Genomic DNA, 9,716 nt, shown 5'->3' with positions numbered 1-9,716 from the left:
TAGGGGGATGAGGATTTGCTGCAGGCTGGAGCTTGCACGCTATTTACAAGAGCAACAGAGGGTCCTGTGGCACCTTTAAGACTAACAGAAGTATTGGGAGCATAAGCTTTGTGGGTAAGAATCTCACTTCTTCAGATGCAAGAGAAGAAGTGAGGTTCTTACCCACGAAAGCTTATGCTCCCAATACTTCTGTTAATCTTAAAGGTGCCACAGGACCCTCTGTTGCTTATTACAGATTCAGACTAACACGGCTACCCCTCTGATACCTATTTACATGCTTGTTGTTCTTCCCCATGCCCTGGAAATAAGGCCTCTTCTCCTTCTTACACATTTCCTGATACACTGCTGACAGGAGAATGCATTTGCTAGGAAGCGTGGAAGCTGCATTTATGTTTTACATGTAATTGGGCATGATTACTGCTGGATGAGCCAATATAGTGTAGACGCAAATCTCTGAGGCGATGTAAACGTAGGTGCTTCTGTACAGGTATCTATTTGTGTGTGAGATGCACACACGCACAAATGTACTGTAATTTCATGCACCTTTGTACCCAGCATACGCGCTCCATTTATTCTAAATTGCACAGCCCTATTCTCTCTCTCTCTATACACACGCATATATGATTGTTCATAGGTATTGCGCATGTGGTTTAGTATGTGCCATGCATTTATGTCGTGTGAGTGTATGACTGAGTGTATTTGCACGTGTGTGCTTTGGCTGTGTATGATTGCACAACTAATGCAGGCACGTGTACTTTTGTGTGTGTGTGTTTGCGCGCGCGTGTGTGTGTACAGTGCAAGAGTCCTCCTGCTAAAGGCGAGCCTCAGCATATATATGTACGTGGCATACGTTCGCACCAGCATGGTAAAGTGCCGCTGGGTGATCTATGTGAAATACCTCGGGGGATTTTATTACGTGCCTTTTTTGATTGACGCCCCTCCTGCTTCTCTTCAGCCCGGAGGTCTCTGCCAATTCCTCTCCACACCCGCCGGCTCTGTTGGCTGAGGAGCCAGACAGAGCGCAACGGGACGGATTCGAGTAAACGAAAGTCCCAGCACCAGTCCAGCGCGCAGGACTCGCTGCTGATCGCTCGGACTCCGCGGGTACAGCATACAGCTCTTCGCACAACCCCGGGAAAAGGCTCTGCGGGAGCAGCGCGCCCCGGCGGGGCGGGGCGGAGCAGCAGCTCAGCTACAAGGCGAAGAGAAACCAGCCGAAGTTGCAGCAAAGAGCCTCGGGAGCCATCTGCTGCGCGCGGAGCCCGCTGCAAGGGATTGCTCGGGGGACGCGCTTTCCCTTTGCCCCAGCACTTGTTGCTTCACCCGAGACCTAGCTCTGCGGCGGCCCTTTGAAGCCCGGGGGTGCTAACAACCTCTCCGAATTTGCTGCCCCCCGCCCCGCCGCCGATCCTGGTGCAGCCCGGCCGCCTCGCTGGGACGCCGTGGAAATATTTTTGCAGCCGTGAGGCGATTTGTAGGCTTTGATCCAGCTGAGCGCTAAGCGGCGCCCGCAGACTTCGGGGAAGGGGGTCAAGGGGCGCTCGGGACTGGAGCTGCGGCTGTGGCCTCTCTGTGTGTGTGTGTGTGCTTGGTCGCTATTGTCTTTAACCTCGGGTCACCCTGTTTGCTCGGCCGCGTTCCCTCCCTTTGGCTGCGAGGAGAGACGTCAACTGCAGCCGCAGCAGCGTTTTGTAAAAGGGCGCCGCGCTCCTCCTGCTAAAAGTTACCGGATTAATTATTGCAAAGTCTCCCCCTCCCCCAACTCTCCTGCCTCTCTCCAGGTCACAGATCAAAAGAGTAAAGAGCTGCCACCAGCTCCAGCAGTCGGAAGGGTCCTATCCCGGCGGCACCTGCTAGTGCCAGGGTTTCCCTCCCCACCCCCAGCTCGCGCGTGGTGCTTGCAGCGAGCAGCAAAGAATGGGATTAGCTGCCCAAAGCCCGTGTTAGACCCGAGCCAGTGAGCTGGACGAGAGGGGACAGGACCGCAAAAGACTCGTTCTCCGCCCGCCGCTTGCACGCGATCCCAGCGCTCCCGGCGGACTGCCCCGCGGGCTCCCTCCGGGGATGGAGGTGCAAGTTGGACTTGGCAGCGTGTATGCCCGGCCGGCGGGCAAGACGTTCCGGGGAGCGTTTCAGAGCCTGTTCCAGAGCGTCCGCGAGGTGTTCCAGAGCCCGGGCGCCGGCCCGCCGAGAGAGGAGCCGGGCACCAGCCCCCAACCTTCCTCCTCCGCCCAATGTCAACCCGGTGCCCGCCTGCAGCAGCAGAGCCCCCGGCAGCAGCAGCCGGGCTCCCCCGCGTACCTGGCTCTAGAGGAGCATCCCCAGGGCCAGTGCGTCCGGACGGCCAAGGGGCTGCAGCCTGAGGACGGGGGCCCGGCTGTCACCCCCTCCTCGGCCCTGTCCCTGATGAGCTCCGCTTTCCAGGGCTGTTCCGGGGACCTCAAGGATATCCTGGGCGAAGCGGGCACCCTGCAGCTCCTGCAGCCGGAGGCCCAGGCAAGGGGCAGCCGCGCCGAGGTGGCTGGGGCCAAGGAGGACTTTCTGGGGGACAGCGCCAAGGAGCTGTGCAAAGCCGTGTCCGCCTCCATGGGCTTGGGGGTGGAGGCGCTGGAGACGCCCGGCGAGCTCCTGCCCCGGGAGGATTGCATGTTCGCCCTGCCCGGCGGGCACTCCCGGGGCGCAGCGGGCGCCCAGCTCGGGGACTGCAAGAACCCAGCGGGGGCTGCGCTCCTGGAGGAGCCGGGCACCAGCCCGGCCTCCTTCAAAGGGCACTCGGCCGCGGGCAGCGGCCCCGGGCCAGGCGAGAACGTCCTGGCCATTGACGTGCCCCACAGCCTGTCCCTGTACAAGGGCTCCCCGGGCCTGGAGGAGCCCGCTGCTTTCCAGGGTCGCGATTACTACAACTTCCAGCTGGCGCTCGCCCCCCACGCCCGCATCAAGCTGGAGAACCCCCTGGACTACGGGCCCGGCAACGCCTGGGCTGCCCAGTGTAGGTACGGGGGGGACATGGCCAGCCTGGCTCCCCATTGCCCTGCCTCGACCCCAGCCTGGCACTCGTTTTTTGCAGAGGAGGGGCAGCTCTACGGCCCATGTGCAGAGGCAGCTGCTGGCCCTTTCGGCTGCGGGCGAAACCAGGGGCCACCGGGGCAAGAAGTAAGCGACTTCCCATCCGACGTGTGGTACCCAGGAGGGATGGTGGGCAGGATGCCCTATGCTGCTGCCTCCGGTTGCATCAAGAGCGAACTCACCCCTTGGATGGAGGGCTATGCCGGGACCTTTGGGGAAATGCGGTAAGTACCCACCGGCGCTTGCGGACGAGGACCCCCTGCCCTGTCAGCACCTTCCCGGCAAAGTCACTCTAGCAAAACTACCTTGTGCATCGGAAGCCAGTACTAAACACCAGTGAATATAGATTACTGTGACAGCAGCGAGCAGACTGTCCCAAAGGAGGCATAGACAGCACGCAGGTGCATATAATATACGAGGTGCCCTGGCTATTTAAGCAATAAGTTACTTATAAAAGTTAGTGGACATTTTCCTCCTTGCATTTGTGAAGTGCTGATTCCCTCTAAAAAGCCCAGACCAAGCTCTTAGGAGAGAGGGCTATAGCTGTTCAATCTGAATTATGAAATGGACTCAGATAATCGAGCACAAAGTATATGGAAGGGGTTTGCTCTTTAAAAGGTGATGGTTTGCATTCAGTGCTTACCCTAGGTCATAACAACTCATAATCTCAGTACACAATTTGATTTGGCTGCCTACATGGAGTAATAGCTTTGTGGTTTTGTTTTTGTTTTACTCTGACTAATATTATAGCACTGCTTCTTGCGACTCATTAGGTGACATTGTACCTGCATTGCTGTTCTAAAAAGCACTACACCATAAGATGATAGAACTAGCCATACTTCTTTTATTACTTACTTTTAAATTAGTTATGTATCTGTTTCCAGAGCACTAACAGGCTGGCACTCAAGTCAGTGCATTTTTAGTATAGAACCCTATTGAATGTCAGATTTAAAAAAAAATCTCTGATCACTAGTCTTCTTTCTGAGTAGAACCCGAGACTAATCACAGCACTGGAAGAAGTTAAACTAAGTGAATTTGCTCTCATAATAATACTTCCTTCAGATTTAAACTCTGTGTTTTTAATGTAGTTAAAGGTGCAATTACTTAAGATTGCATGGTAGAGTACTCTGTATCCTCTGGGTATCCTCTTTAAACAAACAAAAGAAATTGGAAGGGAGTTTTAATATATTTTACAAGAAGGAATTCACTGAGAGTAGTTCCCCCTGGTCCTGTCACGAGATCCGTTAAATCTAGCCCAAAGTAGGAAGTAAACAACTCTGCCTGAAGCAGATCAAAACAACATTGAAGCCATGGGCACCTCAATGCATTGTTAGTCATGGCAAAAAATTTCAGTACCTGATGCTATCACTACAATTAGGGATATAAACCAATGGTGCCTGAAAGGCTGAGGGACTAATAATGGGCTATGCTGAATTTTTACATCTCAATGGCCAGTATCAAATCTAACTTAGTGTTTGATGCACTGTGTAAAATGAGTTGGTGATCTCAGTCCAAGTACTCACTGACAGGTTTCAAATGGGAAGGTCAAGCCGGTAGGTAATCTTTTTGGATCGGCATTTTGCAGAAGACACATACTTGCCTCTGCTTGTGCTGTACCTGTTTTGCTGATAAAAAGACAGCGTTGTTTTCTTGGGCAATACAGCAGCTATCGTGAGCACTACATATATCAAAATGTTTTAAATAAAAAATAAGGATGTGACAAAAATGGGGAAAAGCAAGGGAATATTAACGTGAGTCTGACTTGCACGGATAGTGCCAATGAGGTGAGAGTTAAGTACAGAGTATTCTTTGGGAGCATGGTGCAGCATTCACCGGTCAGTGGAAAGTAATTGGAGCTGAATGAGGGCCATAAATTTTTACTTGTCATAGCTTTTGTCAGTTGATGGCATGACTTTGAAGTCAGGTGGCCCACTCCTGCTGACTTCTTACTCAACGTGTGTTGTCCTTGCTCACAATATAACCACACATGGCACGTGAATAAAGAATAGTCGCATGGAGGTATACAGGCTTGGGTCAGGGTTTTTTAAAATGTAATTACTTCAGGTAATACTTCTCTGAACCATATAGTATGTGTAATTATTTAAATTGCATCTGACCGTGAATGACACTAATGGGACTTATATTCCACTTTGTGTTGGGTTTTAATTTAACTGTGTTTAAGTGAAGAGGAATGAGACTTCTGTGTGGCGCTGCTAATATGGTACAGTTCAATCCTGCCAAGGTTATGTATCATCTAGATGAGATTCTCTATTATGGTTACAACTTACTGCCTATTGATTGCAGTGTACAATTGCCTTTAATTTACTTCCGGATATGAACAGATAACAGATGAATGGACAGTCATTGTTGTGACAGAGGCTGTGATTTATATACCAGTTTCTTAGACAATAGCCTGAGTGATGGCAGAGAGTCACAGGAGTGTTGTATCAAAGTTCTTTCCCTCAGTTCCCTCCAGTGAGCAAGTCCCTCTGTAATGATCACACTTGGCACTTTTACATCACTTTACATTTCCAAAGCAAGGTTCAATCATTAGCTAACTAGGCTTACAACTTGCCTGGTGTTGCACAAAGTTCTGTACGATGGATTGCACAGGGAGCCTCTTCTCTCACCCTGAGGTCACGGCAAGATATTCTCCTTGCACTCTCTTTGGTGCTAAGTGATGGACTCAGCTAATGTGCCTACTTGTGTTCTGCAGCCCAAGGAGAAGTAGTCATCGATTCTGGGGACATGGGTATAGGGTGATCAGATGTCCTGATTTTATAGGGACAATCCTGATATTTGGGGCTTTTTCTTACATGGGTGCCTATTACCCCCCACCCTCTGTCCTGATTTTTCACACTTGCTGTCTGGTCACCCTACATGGGTAGAGCCCCAGATCCTCCTACATTCACACTGTAGTCATCAGCAGATGCTGAGGTGGGCTGAGTCTTCCTAAAGGAGTAGTAATAAGTGTTTTGGAATGCTTTGCTATCAGCCCTCTTCCCCTGAGCTAGTCTGTCTTGTACCATCAAGCTGGACCTTCATCCATTCACTCCACTGTTACAGGTCTCCTTCTCTCTTCTTGTCCTCAGTTCTCTTTGGATTTGTGCCTTCATTTTTAAATTTTGAATCTTTTTTATTCTGCTCCTTTTTTGCATACATGACGTTAAAACATCAGCACATTTTTTCCCTTTGCTTCTTTGCAGATTATCGTTTTATTTCTGTTATATCATGTCTGTGTCACGCTTTTCAATTTATTTTATTTGTGATACCAAACTAGGTTATTTCAGCTCTAAAACATCTGGGAGGGCTTGGATGGCTTAAGAGATTGCTGACGGAACCCAGGGTCTTTCTCCTGTGCATCGTGTCATTGTTTTGAATCTAGCACATTGAATGGTGCCATCTGATGGCTGCTCAGTCACTTCTGTGAAGTGAGTTGGTTCCTGTGACGCTGGGATGTCCACCTGTAAAAACCACCGTCACCATTTCCTCCCCTTGTTGGCTGTCTCTGGGGACAGGGCAAGGAGTGAGTGGGCTAAGGAGGTGAACTATTATACTTGTTCCGAAGGGTTGGTCCCTTTAGGTTGAGATTAACGTTGCCTGTGCTGTATCACTTACCATAAACAAGAGTATTTCAGTTTGCTGGACTCACAGTAGTACTTTAAATTCACTTAAACATTAAAAAGGCAAAACAAAAAGTATTAACCCATTTAGATTGCTCTTGAGGCTTTTCACATGCTGCACTTAATTGCTCCAGCATCATTTACTTATAAGCGGTAAATTCATCTAAGCCTTTCTTATTCTGTGGATTAATAGCTTTTTCTTATAGCGATGTTTCATTTACTCAGGAATTATTTACAGTATTTGAGGTGACAATGGAGGCTTTCTAAATTAAGAAAGGGATCTCTAGAAAAAAATATTAATAGGACAGAAAGTTCACAAACCAAAAGACATGACTTGAAAATTAGAAACTAAGAATAAGTAAGGGATTTGGGCAGATTTATTTCACACAAAAATAATAAACTCCTGGAATTAGTCACTAGTCAGGTGATGGAAGAAAAGACTATAAGTAAACTGAAGGGATAATTGACTCAGAAACATCTACCTGTGCATATAGCTAGTCTTTGTAATCACATTTCCTATCACTATCACTCCGCTCCTTTTTCTCATCCCGTCCATTTGTTTGTGAGGTACACCACTTGTCATATCCTCTTTTAAATTAAATTGCAATCTGTTCAGGGCAGATTCTTTTACTAGCATAGCATCTAGCATAATGGCACCGTAATCTTACGTGGAGCCTGTGGGTGCTGTTGTAATACAAATGGTAAATAATTATTATAATAATTATTGTTACGAGTGGAGGAGATTGAGGTATTTGGTAATAAAATCAGAAAGGTGTTAGTAAGATCAACCAAAAAAGAGGCAAGCATATTGAGCCAGATGGTTTTTCCATGTTCCTAAACTCTTTTACGTTAACAGTAATCACTATTCCACTCTATGTGCGTGTGAGACTGTGAAGGAAGGTTATTTTAGAATTTAAGGAGCCCGATCCTGCACCTGTTCAGTAGCAACATTCTTATGAACGTTCATGGGAGCATGATCAACCCCCTGTTTTTCTAATATGACCTTTCTGCTCAAGCAAATGGTAATATTATGTAAATATTTCTTTTGAAGAGAAGTGGCGCATGGAAGAATGCTGTTTCTGAAACCTGCAATTCTAGCCAGCTTTCTCATATGATCTCGAAGTCCACAGTTATTAAAAGAGATTTAGTGTGCAGTGAATTCCAGGTAATTGTGAAAATCACTGATGTGCTAAATCCTGTCTTTCATTACAGAAAAAAACAAAATCCCTCCTTACCACCTTTTTTTAACCTCCCCCCCCCCCCCTTTTTTTTTTTTTTTAAACTGTGAGGCAGATTCTGCCCTCATCTACACCTGGACAACCGCAGCATATTTGTCCCTGTAAGAAAGAGGGCTGACATTTTGCAGCACTGTCAAAGTATCTGGTTTATTTGATTACACCTCAGGGGACAGATCCAGAGATCCTTATTTAGTGTTTTCTTAGGCAGGAGACCACTGACTTCAAAGAGAGTTGGTGCGTGAGAAAAAATGCAATTTTTAAGGTGCTCGGAATTCAGCCCTTAATTATCATTTTTCATCTCCTTTCAGAACACTGAAGTGGTTTCAGTGATGTCTGACTGATTATTTGGTAATAAATCGGAGTTCTTGGTCGCTTCTATAGTTTTAAAAATACAGTATTGTGTGTTTGCAAAATTTTCCCAAACACTTCTGAAGGTTGAGCCTGGGTTCTCTTTTCCCCGGGCCACTAGTGACCAATGAGCTTAATGGTCCCCGCCTAGTTCACAGGGGAGTTTATGCACCTTTTCATGTTACAGAACCAGTTTTGTGCCACTGTCAGCTTCTGCTTAGGAAAGGCTAAGGTCTTAAATAACAGGGGATACTTATCAGGATTTAAAGCACTGACATAGCTTTTGGATAGGACGACGCTTGCCCAGAGCCTACCTGCATTATCCCTGGCTCTGGCTAGTGCTTGCAAACTATCGCTTCCGTGAGCACTAAATAGATTTTTTTGTTGTTGTTATTTAGTGGAGAAGATTGGGAGGCCAGGGAAAGTCATTACTGATAATGATGGTTCTTGGGATTTGCTTTGATAATAATGGTTATTGAGTTCTGTAGGGTCTGTTATTTTCTGCCAATAGTTTGCTTCTTTAAAAAAATGTAACAAAAGATAGCTGAACAAATCATTTTATGGCATAATAGGCCAGTGGGCTACCAAAGGGCAACTTTTGGTAGTTGATATGTTGATTAGATTGGATCAGAATAATCCCTGCTGTAATTCACCCGTTATCCTCAGTAGAGTTATTCCATGGATGAATTTGGCCCATTTTCAAGTAGAATAATACTTGGACAGATTTTTGTTTTGTCTCCAGCACTTTGAGCCCGATCCAAAGCACGTTTGAGTTACTGGAAGAACTCACATTGACTTTAGTGGGCATTGGATCAGGCCCTTAGTTCAAAGCTTGTAGCGCTGCAGTTTTCTCAACAACACTATGCTCAGGTCTTCTGCAGCCAAGCCTTATGTCCTGAGATGCCAGACTAGTCTTTTCTTTGCCCCTGTAAAATTACAGCAGTCCTAAACCTGGCTAAAACACTGATACCTTCTGGAGCCCTGGGCAAGACCCTTCCCTACCTAGTACCTGAGTAGGGTGACCAGATGTCCCGATTTTATAGGGACAGTCCCGATTTTTGGGTCTTTTTCTTATATAGGTTTCTATTACCCCCCCCCCCACACACACACACACACACACCACCTGTCCCGATTTTTCACACTTGCTGTCTGGTCACCCTATACCTGAGGCACTGTGTTTGCAAACCAGTTAAATGCAAAAAAAGGAAAAATCACCAGCCTTGCTATGAGGTTGATGCTGGTTCTGAACTGAGTTTTCCTTAGCACGTAGTAATAATTAGAAAGGGGCTTTCATGTGTTCTCTACTAACAGTCATGAAAATAATTTTTAAAGCACAGGGTGGAAGGAGTAGATCACAGCCCTGTTGTATATTTAAATAACTGTTCAGTCATTTTATGTGTGAACTGGCATGTTGCTGGCCAGACACTCATCTCGTCTATCA

The 9,716-nt window shown here is 47.3% G+C and overlaps 1 protein-coding gene across 1 annotated transcript in view; it reads left to right on the top strand.

Moving 5' to 3' along the window:
- Positions 1–328: 328 nt before the first annotated feature.
- Positions 329–9,716, top strand: part of AR (androgen receptor) — a 113,637-nt gene continuing 104,249 nt past the window's right edge. Inside the window, exon 1 of the mRNA XM_005279527.4 lies at positions 329–3,290. Coding sequence (XP_005279584.1) covers positions 2,065–3,290 — 1,226 coding nt within the window. The 5' untranslated portion in view covers positions 329–2,064. The remainder of the gene's footprint in view (positions 3,291–9,716) is intronic.

The sequence above is a fragment of the Chrysemys picta genome, chromosome 9 (genome assembly GCF_011386835.1).
Source record: "Chrysemys picta bellii isolate R12L10 chromosome 9, ASM1138683v2, whole genome shotgun sequence".
Lineage (NCBI taxonomy): Eukaryota > Metazoa > Chordata > Testudines > Emydidae > Chrysemys > Chrysemys picta.
This window is presented reverse-complemented; position numbering and strand designations above follow the sequence as displayed.